Source organism: Hydra vulgaris, chromosome 12 (assembly GCF_038396675.1).
Source record: "Hydra vulgaris chromosome 12, alternate assembly HydraT2T_AEP".
Lineage (NCBI taxonomy): Eukaryota > Metazoa > Cnidaria > Hydrozoa > Anthoathecata > Hydridae > Hydra > Hydra vulgaris.
The window spans coordinates 82,163,536-82,185,314 of NC_088931.1; the positions used below are offsets into that span (position 1 = coordinate 82,163,536).

The 21,779-nt window shown below is 25.6% G+C and overlaps 1 protein-coding gene across 3 annotated transcripts in view; it reads left to right on the forward strand.

Annotated features, from left to right (window-relative positions):
- LOC100210820 (suppressor of tumorigenicity 7 protein homolog) overlaps positions 1 to 21,779 on the forward strand; it is a 45,328-nt gene that overhangs the window by 13,661 nt on the left and 9,888 nt on the right. For 2 of the 3 annotated variants that reach the window (XM_065814671.1, XM_065814670.1), the window contains exons 5-16: positions 740 to 809; positions 2,360 to 2,411; positions 7,273 to 7,354; positions 10,143 to 10,197; positions 14,965 to 15,061; positions 15,154 to 15,251; positions 15,499 to 15,591; positions 15,744 to 15,765; positions 16,228 to 16,300; positions 16,739 to 16,841; positions 16,962 to 17,112; positions 21,138 to 21,230. In XM_065814671.1, the coding sequence (XP_065670743.1) occupies positions 740 to 809; positions 2,360 to 2,411; positions 7,273 to 7,354; positions 10,143 to 10,197; positions 14,965 to 15,061; positions 15,154 to 15,251; positions 15,499 to 15,591; positions 15,744 to 15,765; positions 16,228 to 16,300; positions 16,739 to 16,841; positions 16,962 to 17,112; positions 21,138 to 21,230 (989 nt within the window). Of the gene's footprint in view, positions 1 to 739; positions 810 to 2,359; positions 2,412 to 7,272; positions 7,355 to 10,142; positions 10,198 to 14,964; positions 15,062 to 15,153; positions 15,252 to 15,498; positions 15,592 to 15,743; positions 15,766 to 16,227; positions 16,301 to 16,738; positions 16,842 to 16,961; positions 17,124 to 21,137; positions 21,231 to 21,779 lie in introns of all 3 variants that reach the window. The other variant, XR_010642762.1, reaches the window with a different exon arrangement.

Genomic DNA, 21,779 nt, shown 5'->3' on the forward strand with positions numbered 1-21,779 from the left:
TTATTTTACCTTATTCAAAGACTTAAATTTTTACCTTAAGACAAAAATTTAAGCCTTGGCCTTGCTACTTTTGGCCTTATTAACAACTCTGCATAAAACATAGAAACAATATTGGCAATTTTTTGCCAACCTTAAACGCTTAAAGGTTGGCAGTAAGGTCGGCATTGCCGAATGCCAACCCTTATTCTGAGGTATTCTTGATATATATATGTATATATATATATATTTATATATATATATATATATATATATATATATATATATATATATATATATATATATATATATATATATTTGTATATATATATATATATATATATATATATATATATATATATATTTGTATATATATATATATATATATATATATATATATATATATATATATATATATATATATATATATATATTTGTATATATATATATATATATATTAAATATATATATATATATATATATATATATATATATATATATATTAAATATATATATATATATATATATATATATTAAATATATATATATATATATATATATATATATATATATCTATATATATATATATATATATATATATATATATATATATATTAAATATATATATATATATATATATATATATATATATATATATATATATATATTAAATATATATATATATATATATATATATATATATATATATATATATATATATATATATTTAGCATGTGCTAAATAGATAAACTTATTTTTTCAGATTAAAATGGGCACTGAATTTGCAGCCTCTAACAGAATATGATTTGTTATTATCAGAGAAAGATCATCTAGTAATTTATATTATTTAGAAATATTTTATGTATGATTTGAGTGTTGACATCTTCTGTGAGAGTATATTATGAATTTATTGTTGTGTTATACAAATTTTCTCAATACTGTCCTTATTTATTTGCTGGATAATAATCACCAGTATATAATTTAATATTGTGACCATTATATTAACAGGATGTATGGCATGGATTTACAATACAGTTCGACTTTATATTGATAGTTAAAGACAAATTTATTTTGTTATAATGGTACAATGGTTAACTTTTTTTAATTAAATTTGAAAAGGTCTCTGTGCAGAAGTTTAGCAACAACTTAATTTTGATAAAAAATGATTTCAAAAATGATTGAAACAGGAATTTTTCAATTAGACAGTTAGTATTTGGTGGCATATCCATTTATCAATAAAATAGCATCACAGCGACAAAGTATCAAATCAGTTTTCCATTGACTAAACCTCTTGGCAATGTGACTTATACCTTGTTTTGAAACAGTAAAGTTCAAAAATCTTTCCTCAGACATAAGTGTGTGTGTATGTGTAAGAGTCATTATTTGATGCCACTTCAGAAAATTAATTTAATAACTAAATTGTAAAGATTTACTCATTATAAAATATGTGTAATATTTCAATAAAATAAAATCTTATGTAAATGTTATGTTTATGTTTTCAAATAAGGGGTGAGTTAAGCGATCGGCTAAAGCCATTTAGGGATCTTTAAAGTATATTATTTGAATCAATAACAATCGCTAATTTTTATACTTGTGGGTAAAAGTTTTCATGAATAAAGGTTTCATCATGTTTTAAAACAATGTTGATACAAAATAACCTGGTCAGACAAAGTATTACTTTTGTTTATTTGTCCATCCGATCGGGAAAAGCTAATTTTAAAATTAATGTGTTTACTTTTTGGACCACGAGTAACACCAATAAATACTTATCTTTTAAGTTTTTTTATTTGTTTACGCATTTGAAGTTGATTAAAAGTAGTAAGGGGCTTTTATTTACCTCATTTCCATTTTTTTAAATTTTGGCAACTAACAATATGTATTTTTTATTCTGTGTTTGTATTACCTGGATTAATATCTGTTTTATACAAATAATATTTAAAAAATAATAGTTGTTAGAGTCTTGATAAAGGAATTTGCTATTTTTGTTGCAGTAAATATGTGGTTTTTCCTGCAAAAACTTTTGCGTTCTAGTAAGTTTAAGTTAATTCTCCCCTTGATAAATGAAATAACTTAAAAATAATTTTAACTCAAAATTAATAAAATAGATGAAATTTATTATTAAAACATGAGCTTGCATATTACTGATGGAATCTACATTTGTATTATTGTTTTTAAAATCTAACACTAATGTTTTTAAAATCTAACACTATTGTTTTTAAAATCTAACATTTCACATTTTACAAGGTTTTCCTAAATATAAATTAAATTGTATTTCAGTGTTTTTGAACTTTGTAACATTACAGTTAGTAATAATAACATTATTAATATTATAAACTTATAATTAATTAAATATTTTATGATTTTTATTTTTTTTTTATTTTAGTCTTTTTTTACTTGCTCAACTGATAAAATCAATGGAAGGCCTGGAGACTATAGTAAGAAATCAGAATTCATCTTTTTAATGACATGACCTGAATTTTCATTTAAAGTTATTAGAATTTAAATTTTTTTGATTTTTCATAAATTTATATTGAGTTCTTTTTTATATTTATCATTTTTTTGTGTTCTAAAATACATTGATTTAAGATAATGTATGAAATAATATATTAGAAAAATATAGAAATTAACATATATAAAAATATTTATATTTGTTGGAAATGAACAAATATGAAATTATGGAAGCAAACAGAAATATGTAAAAAAATGATGCAAAAAACAAGAAATGCTAAAAATAAAAAAATGATTTTTTTAAAAGTAGGTCCCCAATGCAAAGCATCTGTTACCTAAGATGGCACCTTTTTTTTTCAAAAATTTCTTACACATATCAATTCATGAGTGTTAATAAAAACTAAAAAAATTATTGGGCACTTTTTTATAATCCCAAAAAATAGTATCTAAAAGTCATGAAAATTTTCAATAAAAACTTAATTTACAAAAAAACAAACTTTTTTTTCATGGAATTATATAATACTAGTATGTCAATCTAAAAAGTACTGTTTAATAATGAGTAGTATGCATGAGCTCACTCCTTATCGCTAAAGCGTTAAATGAACAGTCCTATTTTATTAAATTTTTGCAACTTTAAAAAATGTTATAAAAAACTTTTTAAACTAAACCAAGTCTTCTCTCTTTGATAAGCAAAATAAATCCTATAGATGTTGTTTGTAATTATTATGACAAAAGTTTACTTGATGAGAATGAACATCAAAGGTATTGTAATCCTCTGAACAAGCACACAAAAAAAATAAAAAGTAAGTTTTAATATTTAAACTAATACCTTTGCTAATAAATAGGTTTTAGAGAATATTTAATAATTATTATCTTTTATTTGATAGGTTTTTATATAATTATTAGTCTCTCCTATGTCAAAGATTTTGGTTTAATACCTGGTCAAAAAATCAGCACCAGTGGCAAAAAAATACTGCATTGCATAGATCATGATACAAAAGAAAATGAATCACAAGAAAAATAAATTTATGTTGACAACCTTACATTAAAAAAAAATCTTAATTTAAGTATTGCAGGTTTTGAATGCTCACCTCTCAAACTTGTTTCAAAAAGATGGAGATGCAAATGGAAAATGTAAAGTTGGTAACATAAGAACTCTTAGACATAAGGCTGTTGCCTACGTATTTGGTGTAGAAATAGCTGCACTTGGTGAAATTAAAACTGCTTCGACCAAATATTTGAAAAAAACAAAAATTTAGACAATAGTATGACTCAAATCAAAGTTTGACAAAACATTCAAAATCCAAAAAAAAATCATTTAAAATCCAATAAAAATTATGCTTCTTACACTTGACACCTACATTTACTTCTGACAGTTAAAATATGGAGAAAACTCAGCAGTATTTTTTCACTTCATGATGATCTGTTTTACAAGCCAGATTAAGAAAGTAAAGTAGAATATTATCAAAACCTTCTCTGAATTGGGTAGAAAATCGAGTAGGGATGGAGTTAATGGAACCATAAAGCATCTTGTTGTCACCCACTTAACAATCCTATATGTACAGCCGGTTTGTTCAACATGTCAAAGGAATATTATTTATTTTTGTTGAGAAAGTTTTTATAGAAACATATTACAAACTTCAATTAGAAGAGTGATACCATTTATCTTTAAAAATACTTTGGACACACAATTACTACAGTTTCATACCAACAACGCTCATTAAAAATAAGAGGCTGCAGAGCTTATATTAATCAAATTTTAAGTTAGATACCAGGATCAGATGTGGCCTCCATTTATGACACTTAATGATATTTAGAAAATATTCCTAATATAGCAGAAGAGCATCAAGATATTAAAGTTATAAAAAAGTTTTTTTTATTTGACAAATGGTCATGCAGAGATGATCTGTATTGGGTAACCCTGAAGCATTTTTTATACAAAGTTAAATCTATTAAGGTCCAGTCTAACAGAAGATTTTATAATATTGACTTGAAAGTAATCAAATTTTTTTTTTTTTTGAATTCTAATAAATTTGTTTATTGTCTTAATAACTTTTTATTGTCATAACAACTAAAAATTTTAATTTTACTTGCAATATATCCACAAGTATCTTTATATATTTAGTGTTATACTTATTTAATACATACATATTTACATACGTATTTAAAACCTTAGTAATTTTTTTACTTTAATTCCATTTACAAATTGTAAAACTTTTTTCTTTTTTTTTAATTTTGTTTTAAAGTGGGGGTTATAAGTTTTTATATATTTGGGTTAAAGGGTTATAAACATCAATATTTTGAAAATTATCATTTAATAAAAAATAGCATTTAATTTAATGCAGTTGTTTACTTTGTTAATTTCTGAGTTTTAAAAGACAAAAAAATAATTTTAATTTGTTTTTATGGAAATTTTACCCAACTTTTAGAGATTATCTTTTGGGATTATAAAAAAGTGCCAATTAATTTTTTTGGTTTTTATTAACACTCTTCGATTGATGTGTATAAAAAATTTTAGGAAGAAATAAGCTCACTTTGAAAACTTATAACTTTTGAATGCAGCTCTCGAATCAACTGGATTTTTTCTAAATATTAATCTACAACAATCAATAGGCAGTTTGCTTTGTATTGATTTTTAATCTAGTTTTTAAGATAAAACTCTTAAAAATCACAAAAAATTTTAATTCAAAAACAAAAATATCAACTTAGCTTGCCATTATGGAAAAAACTATTTTCTAAAAGCAACCATATCAAACTTACTATCTTAAAATAATTGAAATACAAAATCAACTTGTTTGAAAGTTGTTAGCTGTTAAAAATGATGAAAAAAACCTCTTTGCTCAGAGAGTGACATTTTATGCAAAATAAACCATTACTTAAAAAGTATTTTCTCAAGAACCATATTAGATATTGATCTGAAATTTTCAAAGCATACTGTTCTCATATATATGTACAAAAACAAAAAGTTTCTGCAATATTTTAGAAGATCCATGAGAAATAAAAATTTACTAAAATTTTTTTGTTATTTTAGTTATTACTTATTAGCGAAAGTGCCAATAACTTAAAAATAATAAAAATTTAAATACAGCACAACAAAAAAAGATACAAAAAAAAATTGGATGTAGTTTTTTTAATCCCCTTGTTGCTTCCCTAATTAAAAAAAAAACATTTTGTTTAGTAATGGCAATGTATTAATAGTTTAGTAATGACATTTACTCCATTTGGAATGACCCCATAGTTAAACAAATTTCTTTAAATAGATTTTTTTGAATTTTTTTTGGAACTAGAAAGTGCGAAAAATTGTTGCAAATAAAGGGTGGTTAAATTTTAAGGGCTGATGTTAAATTTGAATAAAACACAAATTATTAAGGAATTTATTATAACATCTTTTTATTATGATAATATTCAATTATGTATGGAATAAAATATCGGCCAAATGGGCGCCACGACCTCGGCGGCACACCTCCATCCGATGGTGCAAATTTTCGATAACGCTGAGGCATAATTGAGGTTCTATGCCGTTAATGTGCCGAATTATCTCATCCTTTAGCTCTTGAATTGTTGCTGGCTTATCAACGTACACCTTTTCTTTTAAATACCCCCAAAGAAAGAAGTCCAACGGTGTCAAATCACATGATCTTGGCGGGCAATTGACATTGCTTCCATGTGAGATAACACGGCCATTGAATTTTTCGCGCAAAAGAGCCTTTGTTTCGTTAGCTGCGTGGCAAGTGGCACCGTCCTGTTGAAACCACATATCTTCCACATCTATATGGTCCAATTCGGGCCATAAAAAGTTCGTTATCATCTCACGATAGCAAACACCATTCACAGTAACTGCCAGACCGGCATCATGTTGGAAAAAATATGGTCCGATGATGCTGCCAGCCCATAAACCACACCAAACAGTCACTCTTTGTGGGTGCATTGGTTTTTCGACAATCACTCTTGGATTAACATTCGCCCAATTGCAGCAATTCTGCTTGTTGACGAAGCCACTAAGGTGAAAATGGGCCTCACTACTGAAGATGATTTTCGTCGGAAATTGATCATCGATGGTTGCCTTTTCTTGCCACCATTCTGACCATTGACGACGTTTGAGATGGTCAGTGGGCTTTAGTTCTTGGGTCAACTGCACCTTGTAAGCGTGTAAATACAAGTCTTTATGCATAATGTTCATCATCGACGAGCGTGAGAGGTGCAATTGTTGGCTACGACGACGAGTTGATGTGGACGGCTCTTCAGCCACACTGTTGCGAACAGTAGCAATATTTTCGGCAGTACGAGCTGTACGAGCATGCGCTGGTCTTTTCACATCTCCTACAGACTGGTTTGCTCAAATTTATGCACGATTTTTCCGATTGTACGCACATTTGGACGATTAAATTGACCGAAAAACTTACGAAGTGCACGATATGCATTTTGATTTGAACGCCCATTTTCATAATAGGCCTGAATAACTTTAACGCGTTGCTCAATTGTGTAACTTTCCATGGTTCAAATTGAGTCAGTCTGAAATTGAGAAATGACACATTAAATACAGAAAAATAATTTACGTTTAGGTTTGGTTCACATTCAACATCGGCCCTTAAAATTTAACCACCCTTTATATTTTAAGATTAAGTTCTTAAAATGGTTTTATTTCTAGAGAAAAAAAATGCTGAAAGTTTTAACATTATTCATTTATCGCAAATTTTTTTTGATTGAGAGAATATTTTTTTGTTTTAATTGTTGTTTTACTTAGAATAATTTTTCCAGAGTGTATTAACTGTACAAATATTTTAAACTTCTTTAATTTTGTTACAATAAAGCTTTTTTTGAAAAAATGTGTTGATTTTTTTATTACAGAAATGTTAAAAGCATTCAAAGAAAAAGAAAAAGATAAAAGGATATCCATGGCTCATGAAGCTATTAGTATTTCACAATCCAAGTAAAAATATTGGATTTTTTAATTTACTTTATTCATGCTATTTGTTATTTTTTTATTATTATTAAGTGCTGCGATGTAAGGTATAAAAGGAAAAAGGGGAGTTGAAAATGTAAAATAGAAAAATGATTTTTTAGTTAACTAAATTTATACAGATTTTATATCTTATACATGTTTTGTACATTTAAAACTGTTATTAAGAGCTTATTAACATACTTAGCAGTCTTGGTCAGGTGATTGCACGTCTTTATATAATCACGCGAATCATTTTTGCGATTTGACCACGGCTCTTTACATATCAAAAATATGCTGAATAAAAATGATTTTTTAATTATGCATTAAAGTAAATAATATCAAAACCTTTATCTTCATGTTAGTGAAACTTTTTAAAATAAAGTACAAAATACTGATGATGTTTGTTTCGAGTTTCAATGTTGTTTAATTATAATGTTATATAAATTATATAACTATGCATTTTTTGTAATAAACAGTATTTTTAAAAAATAAGATTATTTTGATTTTTTAAACAACTTTTTTAAACAACAAATTTTATTAATGAACATATAAGAATCTTTAAAGTTAATACACTTAAAAAGATAAAAAACTTTGTTGAAACAATATGAATCAATGAATATTAATTTTTTATCTTTAAAAAAATTTATATTAATTTTATTTTTAAAGTAGTTGACTCTAAACAAACAATTATCTATTTAAAAATTTATTTAAAGAGATATTTATGTTTAATCAAATCATGAAATAGTTTTAAAAAGTGTAGATTATCTTTTTCTTATTTTTTAAATGCATAAATATTCACTATCCTGTGTTTGTATGGAAACTTAGATATTTTTAAATACTATTTAAAAATTAATAAAATAAACAACTCTAATTTTTTAAACAATCATTCAAACAATCAAAGTTGTTAATTTATAATGGTTTCCATAACGTTATAATAACACTTGCATTACATAAAAAAATCAATTTTTTTTTTCAAACGTAACTAAAAACTTTAAAATAATCTTAGTGTTTTCGTTTTTTAGGTTTTATTTTTGTTGTTTATATGTTTTTTTGGGTTTTTGTTAGTTTACTTTTATTTTCTCTTACGTTTAGTCTAGATAAGTTTTTTAGGGCATTTTTTAAGTTCAAGTTTTCAAAACAGCCAACATAACAGCCATGGTCAAATTGTCAAAACAAAATATTATTACTGTGGTCATATAAAGACGTGCAACCGCATGTCTTCCTGACCAAGACTGATTTAGAAAATGCTGCATAAATTCTAATCTGTTTAAACAAAAATTCATGCCAAAGAAATTCTATCTAAAATAAAAATTGCTCAAAAGATATTGAGCATAGCTGAATATGCTAGTACGCAATTGATAGATTTTTTTGTGTCAACAGATAAAAATGTCAAGCATTATATTTTGATTTTAAAGATTGATCAATTGTGAACTTTAAACATATAATCAGAAAATTTATCGGATTTTAAAGATAACACCTCTTCACTCAATCACCTTTTCTTTTGTTTTCTATCATTCAAAGTCAATTTTAATAATTCTTTCTGTTATTTCTGATAAAAAATATCTGAGCCCTTTTTCTTTATCCCTTAGCAAATATTGTTATTATTAGTGACTTTAATGCTCATCACACTGAATAGCTTGGGTCTGCTGGCAATAAACCTCAATATTTTTGTTTTTCTCAATCTCCATCTCAGATAGCTTTGTGATTTATTTTCCAAAAAAATTCTTTTGTGTTTTATCTCTGGCGCTAGTTTTTGCCCAATTTTACTTTTCTTTTTTAGGTTCAAACTCTTTTTATGCAGTTCAGACCATGATCTTACTAAAAAATTTCAATTTACTTAATCTATATCTATACCATTATCAGAAATAAATTCAAAAAGATATTGTCAGATGATAAGGTCCAGTATTCTCAGAGTAATAAATCTTGATTTTATTTCTAATCTTTTAAAAGTCAATTTCTATAGATTTTTGGAAAATCTTTGCCACTTTAAGACTTTAATAAAGGCAATTTTATCATTTCATCTCATACATGGGTCTGATTAATTCTCCCAAGGATAGTATCTTTAAGAGAATTAATAAAAAAATAAGTTGTTACACTCCTAATGAGTTTAACAACTTACTCTCTCATTTAACTTTTACTCTCTGACAATTAATACATGTTTTGATCTTTTACTGCTGACATAATAATCATTATAACAGAGATGTTCTATCCTGTGTTACACAGAAGAAGCAAAGCAAAGGCTATTGCTCCTGACATATCAAAGATTTTCAATAGATTCTGGCATGGTGATCTTCTCCATAAGGTATGTCACTTCATATGCTGTATCTGGGAGAAATTTTTTGAATAATTCTTTTCCCTTAGCATTATTAAAGTTGCTCGTGATAGGCAACACTATTCTTCATTTCAAGTAACTTTTGTGGCTCCAAGAGTTTTAATAATTGCTGCTGTTTTATTCTTACCAACAATAAAGTACCTCTTTGCTGATATACAACTATATAATCAGATCTTGATAAAATGGATATAAGTATATAGAATAAACTTGCTTGCAGTAGCCGGTGAATTTTAACCCAAATGAAACTCATATTAAAACTAAATTGGTGCCCATCCAGAAAGCTCAAACTGTCATAGAAGAAAATAAAGTATATTTTATGTCCTGAATAGCAAGATAAGCAAATAGGAATCTATGTGTGTATATACCTTTTGTTGTTTTTATAAGGATGTTTTATTGTTCTATCTACTCTTTGATAATATTCTTTCTATATTATTTATTCTTTAGGTGTGCAACAGCATTTGTATTACTTGCAGAAGAAGAGGCGACTACAATTGAAGAGGTTTTACTATTGAACATTAGATAAAAAGTTTTTTCATAAGTTATTTCATAGGTTTTCTCATAAGTTAATATTTATACAAATGTTCATATTCATTATGTATTATCATATACTTATCATAAATATTTTCTGGCAGCAAAAGATAGTATAAAATAAGTAAATAAAAAAATAAACTTTTAGAACTAATAAACTTTTACTAATGTTTAGTAGTTCCAAAATATTTTTATAATAACATTCAAGAAATATTTGTAAAATACATAACATTAAAACTTTTTATTTAAAAACTTGGTTTTAGTTTTTTAAAGTCAGCATATGTGTCAAAAACAGAAATAAAATCAGCTAGAATGTCTGAAACAGCAATCAAAGAATCTTAAAACAGAAATAAAAACAATCAGAATGATAGTTTAAAGGTTTTAGTGCATCAGAATTTAGTTCTTTGTCTGAAGCTACTCATAGGGATTCTCTAAATGTTAGTGCACTGTGGGAATTGTACTATCCAGTTTATTTGTATTTGATTTTAGAGATATATTAAGTATTTACAGTAAGAATTGAGTGTTGGGTAAATAGAATGAAATCTAATAGGTTTGATATGAATTAAAGATTTTAAAGTTAAAACTAAACAAGCTATATTCAATGGTACAATAATGTTCTAACAACTAAATATTTGTTCATAATAATTTTTTTAGTGAGCAGTTTAAAAAGTGTGTATATATATATATATATATATATATATATATATATATATATATATATATATATATATATATATATATATATATATATATTAGATTATTCACCTCCCCAAGGCCCGAAGGGGGCCACTACAGTTGAGGAAGCTACTCTTTTCTTTTTTTTTTGTGTTTATTTTTTAGTTGTTATTCGTGGTTCAACCCTCTCTCAACTCTTTAACTCCGAAAAACTAACCTTGCCGAGCAAGGCCGCTGCGCAGAGAAATTAAGTTGAGCATATATATATATATATATATATATATATATATATATATATATATATATATATATATATATTTATATATATATATATATATATATATTTATATATATATATATACATACATATATATATATATATATATATATATATATATATATATATATATATATATATATATATATATATATATATATACATACAACCCTCAAATCTGGCCCCGGCCATAGCAACCGGGGCTATGGCCAGGGCCAGATTTGATAACAGGTTTGATAACTGCGACCGGGAATAAGTTTATGATCAGTGCTGCATTAATATTGATAGATCCTATAAAAATGTTATTTTTAATTAAAATTTATGATATGAGTCATAATTAAAAACAATACTTTTATAGGATCTATCAATATAAATGCAACCCCAGCCATAAACCCAGCCAGGGCTGCATTAAAATTGATAGATCCTATAAAATATTGTTTTTAAATAAAATTCATATCATAAATTTTAATTAAAAATAACGTTTTTATAGGATCTATCAATATTAATGCAGCCCTGATCATAAACCTAGCCCTGGTCATGGCTATGTGTTATCAAACCTAGCCCCGGCCCTGGCCCCGGTCGCTTACTATCGGCATTAGGTCGGCAAAAATTATTTGACATAAAGGTCAAACCATAAAACATAGAAACGAGGTCAGCAATTTTTTGCCGACCTCAAATACTTTCAGGTTGGCATTGCCGAATGCTGACCTTAGTTCCGAGATATATATATATATATATATATATATATATATATATATATATATATATATATATATATATATATATATTTATATATATATAATTAGTAAAAAACACTTATCTAATTTTTATCTTCGACTTGAAGTTTCACTATTGCTGGATCATCAGGAAGAGTTACTAAATCTCAAAAAAAATTCAATTAATAGAAAAAAATATTTTACAGGAAGTTATAAATTATTATAAAAAAAATTTAATTACTATAATTTTTTATAATAATTTATAACTTCCTGTAAAATATTTTTTTCTATAAATTGAATTTTTTTTTAGATTTAGTAACTCTTCCTGATGATCCAGCAATAGTGAAACTTCAAGTCGAAGATAAAAGTTAGATAAGTGTTTTTTACTAATTAATTATTGCTCTGTTCTTTAAGAACATTGAGCACTCTATTTGTAAAATACACTAACATAATTTATATATATATATATATATATATATATATATATATATATATATATATATATATATATATATATATATATATATATATATATATATATATGTGTGTGTGTGTGTATATATATGTGTATATATATATATATATATACATATATATATACATATATAAAAACATTCTAGTCTATTATTTGTGCTTTTGCAGTTTAAAAAAAAAAGTTATTAATTTCTTGTTTAAACACAAGGAGTCGTTAAGAACCATTTTTTACCACAAACAATAAGTTTAGATGTAAAACTATAGGAGTATATATAAATAAATTTAAATAAAATAAATAAAAAATCAGATTTGTATTTAACAAGCAATTTTTTTAATGAATAAACAGATAGCTCGCATATAAATCAAAAGCTCTTATAAAAAGCTGTTTAGAGGAGCTCCTCGTATGGCTCTCCATTTTTGTTTTAGGAGAGTTTTTCTATGCTCTCCCACTCATTAGCTCCCCCCGAGGCCTATATATATATATACCCACATAATATGCATACATTTTGTAATATATGCATATTTTTTATATGTATTTATCTATGTAATATATACATTTATTATGTATATTAGGTGTATAAAATAAAAAATAATTTTAAGATTTTCAAATGAGCATTTTACCTAGTTATGAGCTTTTATATTTTGAAGAAATGACAATAGTTTAAAGGTACATCCTTTTAAAAAACTAGAATACATACAAAAATAATTTAAAAAGATAGATAATATTAGACATGTTTAAACAATGTTTATAACTTGTTTTTTTAGCAGTGGATTCAGCACATGGTTTGTAAATGTTGATTATGCTTTGAAATATTATTTTCTATGCCAAGTTGGAGCATTGTATTTGAATTTCAATTAGAATTCACTAATTTTTTCATCAATTTTTTGTGTTACAAATTGCCCTTTTTTTTGATCGAGGGAAATATAAATTATTTGTGAATCACCAACGTACTTGAAAAAAAATAGTAGAGCAAATATATGTCGACAGCTTTCTCTACATTTATAATTTGCAGTTTGAGATTTTTTGGGCACTTTGTCTGAAGTTTAGGACCACAAATGGTCACCCAATGAATTATAGCTCTTAAGGAATTGTCCATAAATTACACAATGCTAAATTTATTTTAAAAACAGAAGTAGGAGATCTTAGGCTCTTTTATATGGTGATTTTCATTAAACATTTTTGTTTTGTTTATTAGTGAAATTTAGGATTGCATAATTTAATCTAATCAAATAATAAATTATATAAGGCATTTCGAGTTCAGTTACTACACAACCATTCAATATGTCAAACAAAAATTCTACTGCAAACAAAAAAATTAAAATTGGAAATGTTCCAATTTTGCCACCAACTTCAATTCTAAATGAATACAGAAGGGAACAAGAAAGTAGTAATGAGTCAGTAAGTGACGGTGATTACGAACCTTTAATAAATATTGATAAACGAAAAATTAAATAGTTTGTCAAGCAAAGCTAAGTACACAAAAAGCTGCCACAGTGTTTCAACAACTTCAGATAGCTAATGTCAATCTTTCTGTACTAACTATATGGCAGTCCGCAATCTATATTGAAGTCATCAGAAATAGTAAAAACTTATGAGATAAATTGAGAAAAGAACTGAAGGTCAAGAATTGGCGTTTGCGTTTTGATGGAAAATTGATAAAGAACAATGAAAAAGAGGTTAGGCTAAAGCCAATGGTATTGAAGAGTCAAAAATCAGAGACAATTTTTGAAGGACTTTGAGAACTTTTGAATAAATATGATTTATGGGGATCAATAAAAATGATTGCGACAGACACTACAAATGTTAGCACTGGGAAAACAAGTGGCGTGATACAGAGATTAATGACACATTTTGAAAGTGTTGGCTTTCAGAAACCTCTCTATGTTGGTTGTCAACACCATATATTAGATTGATTATTAAAGTTATGCCTGGATAAATTTTTTGAAGGTAATACCAATTCACCTAAACTGTCATATTATTTTGTTGAAGCAATACGTGGTAAATATGACTATTTAGCATTGAACTTTGACAATAGTGGTAAACCATTGAAGAAGAATGAACTGAAATGGTAAGATGACATGCAGTTTTTGAAGCATCTGATTAACCTAGTGAAATACTTTTGGAATGAAAAAAAATTTCCTAATGTTAATTTTAAAAGTTTACCAAATATTAGCTAATCTAGATGAAACAGGCAATTTATTTATTACTTACTAATTCCTTCAGACAGACAATGACTTCAGATGGCATTTAAGCTTGTTGCTGAAAAATGGGCAAATATCTTGTTTTCAAACCAAATGATTAAAACATTTGGTTTGAAAACCAGATATCCAAAGAATTGGAGGAAGCCATCAAAGATCATCCAAAGGCTATCAATACATTCACAAAGTTTTGGTGTGATATTATTTTGCCTATAAATATGCAAAGATGGTAAAAATATTATACCCCTAATGTATATGTCTATGTAATATATACATAATTATTAGTTGTAATAGATAATAGTTCAATTTAAAAAAATAAAAAACAGATATATATATTTTACATTAGATAACAAATAAAAATATCATTTTTTAGTAAATTTCATTACTTACTTTTTAGGCAGAAAGTTTGTTCAAGCAAGCATTAAAAGCAAGTGAAAATAATCTAAGACAGTATAATAGTCTTTCTGCTGATGAAGAAGCTGAGATCTGCCATAGTATATAAAATAGTATTATTTTTTAGTTTTGTCAACAATCAAAGTTATATCTTTGAATTCAAAATTGAATTTTAATAATATTAACTTTTTAGGGCGAGACACAAATGTGCACGTATATGTGAAACGAAGGCTTGCAATGTGTGCACGAAAGTTAGGAAGGACAAAAGATGCTGTTAAAACAATGAAAGATGTAAATGTTTTAAATGTGTTGTGATTGTTTGAAAAATCTTTGCAGTGGCAAAGAAAAAAATTTTGCAAACCTTATTAAGAACATATTCCAGCAAATACAAATATAAGCAAAAACATGTTGCAACAATAAACTAAAACATGTTTTAGTGGTTCACCGAACCTGATAGGAAAAGTATTTAGAAGTAAAAATGCTTGTGCCATGTTGAAATGATTAAGAAAAAAAATTTTAAATATTTTTTTAATTTTAGTTACTTAAAGAACATCCATTCTTAAGTGTTTTAAACATTCATGAAAATCTTATTGAAGCATTATTAGAAATGCAAGCGTATTCAGAAGTTCAGGTTTGTTATTGGTTTGTTTTTGAATTTTTGTCTTGCTCTTTCACAAGTATGTTACAAAGTTTATCAAATATAAGAAGTTTGTAAGCATTTCAAGGGTTTCTGAAATACTCATCAAATATTTAATTTAATTCATATTTTTCATTTTTATTTAGCAAGTGCTGACAAAATATGATGGTAAGAATTTTTGCTGTATAATAATTATTAAAGAAGTAATTAATAATAATAATAATAAGTAATTGATGATAAGTAATGATAATTAAAGAAGTAATAAACTTCTTTGCTGACAAAATATGATGGTAAGAAATTTTGCTGTATAATAATTATTAAAGAAGTAATTAATAATAATAATAATAAGTAATTGATGATAAGTAATGATAATTAAAGAAGTAATAAACTTCTTTGCTGACAAAATATGATGGTAAGAAATTTTGCTGTATAATAATTATTAAAGAAGTAATTAATAATAATAATAATAATAATAATAATAATAATAATAATAATGATAATAATAATAATAATAAGTAATTGATGATAAGTAATGATAATTAAAGAAGTAATAAACTTCTTTTAATAATAATAATAAAAATAAGTAATGATAATAAAAAAGTAATATTCAATAATAAACTATATTTATAGATATTAGTCTTCCAAAGTCTGCAACAATATGTTATACTGCAGCTCTTTTAAAAGCAAGGGCAGTGGCAGATAAGTTAGTCTTTATATTTTTATATAAGTGATTTTTTGTTAAAATATTTTTATAATAGTAATATTTGTATTGGTTTGTATTTATGTTGAATAATTAGCTCAACTTAAAATAAAAATCTGTTGATGCCGTAGTATGCTTACACCACTTAACGTTAAAATGAAAAGTATTATAGACAGTAGACATTTATGGTATGTAAATAATTTCTAGTTTTAAGTAATGTCAGCACATCTGGTTAAGGAAAGCTGTTTAACAGTAAAGTTTGCTGAAGCACCAAAAAGCTAAATTGTTAAGGTGGCATTTAGGCATAGCAAGTGTCACTCCTTTTGACATTTGTTGCACTTAGAACTCCATTTTTTTACTTCCCCTGCAAATCTTTGTGAACCCTTTAAATCAGTTTTTTTCAGACATAATTATTTTACTTTATACATTTACATAAATTAGATTTTCTCCAGATGTAGCTGCAAAGCGTGGTTTGAATCCTGCAGAAATAAGTGCTGTTGAAGCAATACACAGAGCTGTAGAATTTAATCCACATGTTCCAAAAGTAATATTTTTAAATTTTATAAATAATTTTTAAGTTTTAAAAACAAATGTTTTAAAAAAATTAGCTCAACAGAAATTATTAATTGTATTTTTATAGCCAATGCTATGTTTTGTTTAATAGTATTTGTTGGAAGAAAAAGCATTGATTTTACCCCCAGAACATATATTAAAACGAGGAGATAGTGAAGCTGTTGCATATGCTTTCTTTCATCTTCAATATTGGAAAAGAATAGAAGGAGCTCTTACATTGCTTGATTGCACTTGGAAGGGAAGTTAGTGAAAGGTTTAAATTATTAATAAAAATAATGCAAGCTTTTGTCCCCATTTGTCTATGTTTTCTTATGTTTTTTATAATCTTCAGTTTCCTGTATAAAAAATAAATGAACTTAGGTTTAAATGTAATTGAAAAGGCATTGGTTTTATTTAATTTTTGAAAAAGGTTACCCACCATGACCCTTTGATTACACGCTGAGTCTCATATATTACTGAAAGTTTTTTTCTCCAAAAGTATATCAACCTGGGTCTCAAAAGTACCAGAATTTTATAGATATCAGAAATATTGATGGTTTTAAATAAAAATAAATTGTTTACTTTTTATATACAATAAAAAAACGAATTTAAACTAAAAATTAAAAAGGTCATATTTATGACATTTTGTAATTATTTTTTAAAAAAAAAGGTTTTTATAATAGAAAAGATTTAAACTCACTGTAAAATTCTGGTTCTTCTGATACCCAAGTTGATATACTTGCGAACAAAAAAAATGTCACTGATATATGAGACCCATGCGTCAAATCAAGGGTCATGGTGGGTGACTTTTTTCAAAAATAAATAAAACCAATGACTTTTCAGTTACTTTTAAACCAAAGTTCATCTATTATTTATACTCATATTTTTTAAACTGAAAATACCAAAAAATCCACATCCTTATAAAATAAAAATAAAAATAAAACTGAAAAAATTGGGGTTCAAAAATGTATGCATATATATATATATATATATATATATATATATATATATATATATATATATATATATACACACACATACACACACTACCGTCCATAATTGATGAAATTAATTATAGATGGTATGAAAATTAAAGAATGATGTAAACTTTTTTAAAAAATGCTTTAATTTGATGTAGTGTTAAGGTGTGTGGGTGTTTTGGTCGAAATATCATAGGTGACATTGTAAAAATAGAGCAATTAATGACAAAGTGAGTTAGACAATGATCAAATAATGAATAGAATGATTTGGTCTCCCCAATCACCATATCTCTCTCCTATTGGACTTAGCTGGGATGAGTTAAAATGTCAAAAACTAATGCCTAATCATGCAAAGCATGTGGAAAAAACTTATTAGTGAGCATAAAATTGACTTTGACTAGTTGAATAAGAATGATTTGGTCTCCCCAATCACCATGATTGACAAATATTGAATAGAATGATTTGGTCTCCCCAATCACCATATCTCTCTCCTATTGGACTTAGCTGGGATGAGTTAAAATGTCAAAAACTAATGCCTAATCATGCAAAACATGTGGAAAAAACTTATTAGTGAGAATAAAATTGACTTTGACAAGTTGAATAAGTTAGCTGGGATGAGTTAAAATGTCAAAAACTAATGCCTAATCATGCAAAACATGTAGAAAAAACTTATTAGTGAGCATAAAATTGACTTTGACTAAGTAGAATGCCGAGATTATCTATAGTGGTTATTGTCACTAAGGATGATTAAATATTGTCATTAAGGGTGATTAAATAGGCAAGTATATTATAAATTAATCTATTAGGACTTTTTATTAGTTTATATGTACACTCAATAAATAGGAAGATAATATAGTTTAGGTAGCTTTTTTTTCAGTTTATTCCCGATAGTAAGTAAAGTTTTGATATCTTATATTGAAAAGTATGACTCTTTTGATAATTATGGACAATATATATCTATATACATGCATACATATATATTAGGGTGGTGGTAAAAACAACTTATTTTAAAAATGTCAGCTGACAACCCCTAAATGTGTTTTATATATTAAAATAATACTGGATTTAAAAAATTTTTGAATAAAAAATATTTTTACGGGTGCCACAAGGCCCTTATACATCAAACAGGTTCCTAATATTATAAAAAAAAAAGTTTTTCAAAAGTATATCATGTTGGGTCTCAAAAGAAGCAAAATTTTATAAAAGTTCTAAAAATAACAATTATTTAATAAAAAAACTATTATTTAAGATTTTTTTGAAATTATATTAAAAAAAAATAAACTTTTTTCATTTTTAGTTTAAAAGGTCATTTTTTTTGCAATAAACTATGAAATAACAATTTTTTAAAAAAAATAATTATTTTTGAAATTTTTATAAAATTTTGATTCTTTTGAGACCCAACATGACATACTTTTGAAAAACTTTTTTTTTTATAATATTAGGAACCTGTTTGATGTATAAGGGCCTTGTGGCACCCGTAAAAATATTTTTTATTCAAAAATTTTTTAAATCCAGTATTATTTTATTATATAAAACACATTTAGGGGTTGTCAGCTGACATTTTTAAAATAAGTTGTTTTTAGCACCACCCTAATATATATATATATATATATATATATATATATATATATATATATATATATATATATATATATATATATATATATATATATATATATATATATATATATATATATATATATATATATATATATATATATAGATATATATAGATATATATATATATATATATATATATATATAGATATATATAGATATATATATATATATATATATATATATATATATATATATATATATATATATATATATAGATATATATAGATATATATATATATATATATATATTAGTAGTAGAAAATCACTTAACAAAAAAATTTTTTTTTCAAGTGATTTTCTACTACTAATATAATTGCTCTGTTCTTTTAAGAACATTGAGCACTCTATTGTGTAGAATACTTTTTAAAGTTATTTAAAAATATATATATTTAAATATATATATATATATATATTATATATATATATATATATATATATATATATACAACCCGTAGATGTTGTCCGAAAGTTTTTTCCATATTTTGTTGACAAAAAGTAAAAATTAAAATGCAAGACCGGAATTATTTTTTTTTATTAATTGATAGACTGCCTGCCCCAACCAAACCCTCAGTCAATGTAGCAACACTCCCTTGCGGGTCAGGCTAAAAGATAGTAGATGTAGCAGCACTCCCTTGGGGGTCAGGCTATTTGTCAGTCGATGTAGCAGCACTCCCTTGCGAGTCAGGCTATTTGTCAGTCGATGTAGCAGCACTCCCTTGCGAGTCAGGCTATAAGATAGTCGATGTAGCAACACTCCGCGCAAGATTTACAGTTAAAAAAAAATAAAAGTAAAAACAATTTATTAAAAAAATTAAAAATAAAAACATTTTATTAAAAAAAATAAAAATAAAAACATTGTTTATATTGTTAAAAACATTCAGAATGTTTTTAAAACATTCTGGTCAACTAAATTTGCGTTTTTGTGGTTTTTTTAAAAAATGATTTATTTGTAATTAAATTAATGGTTTTTACTTTCGTCTAACACGCAAATGTTGGACGAAGGTCAAAAGTAATTAAAAGTGATTATGTGTTGGCGTAAGAATCACTTTTTTCCTTCCGCTCTTCCCAAAGACAACAAACTATAGATCTATATATATATATATATATATATATATATATATATATATATATATATATATATGTATTTATATATATATATATATATATTTATATATGTATACACTTTGTAAAACTAACAGAAATCAATTTAAAATAAGTTTCATCTTTACAGTGACAATTTAAACAATTCATTGTAAACTTAGGATTAAACTCGCTCAGGCAAAATTCAGTTCTACATTTTTCATTTTTATTTTGACAAGTATAGCCATGAAACAGTTTTATTTCCAAAATAAATTCTAATGTTCCTGTTAAGGCTCTGTTCCAATTTTTATATTTTAATTTGTATTCAGTTATTTAAACTTATTTTATACACAATGTGTATGCAATAAGTTCCAATAAATTTTTGTATTTGATTTATCTATGACTTTCTACTTATAATGGCTTATATGCAAACATATATGTAGGTTAAGTTTATAAATGTGTATATTGGGGCTTTATTATAAAAGTATATATTTTGTTAAATATTAATTGATTGAGTATACTTGGAGTCTAAACTTATTTCAGAAAGTGTTTGTTTTTAAATTATGTCAATAAATTTATACTTTTTAATTCTTTTTTGTTCTTTCCAGCTTTCAGTCTTGTCCCCTATCCTCTTGAGAAAGGACACCTATTTCATCCTTATCCATCTTGCACTGAAGCTGCTGATAGAGAACTTATGCCTGGTAAGATATTTTTTAAAATAGTAAATAATAATATAAAGTATTACATTTGATAATAGAAGTATGTAATAGAAAAATACTGAATAAGTAAAATATAAAAGTAAAAAATATTGGTATGTTTTCTGAGAGAGGCAGCTTCATCTTTTTATGATTAAAATGTTTTAAACATTTATAATGTACATATATCTATCTATATAATATGCATGTATGTGCAGGGGTCAAAATATGTCTGACATTGGCGCCCCCTGGACTTTTTTGAGATGTTTGAGGGGGCAATGAACCATTTTTCATTTTTACTGGAAAACTGAAAAATGCTGTTGCCCTTCTTCACCAGATCTCAAAAATGGTCTCAGAGGCGGCAAGCCTGATATCTATCTGGACCCCTGTATGTATGTACAGAGGCAATTTCACAGGGGAAGGATGTGGGGGGGGGGGGAGGGTTGTAAAGATATATATCATGGCAATAAAACTATATTGATAAAATTAACAAAACATCAAAATGTTTAAAAAACTGTATTGATAAAACTACATTAACTAAAAAGGCATCAGCTT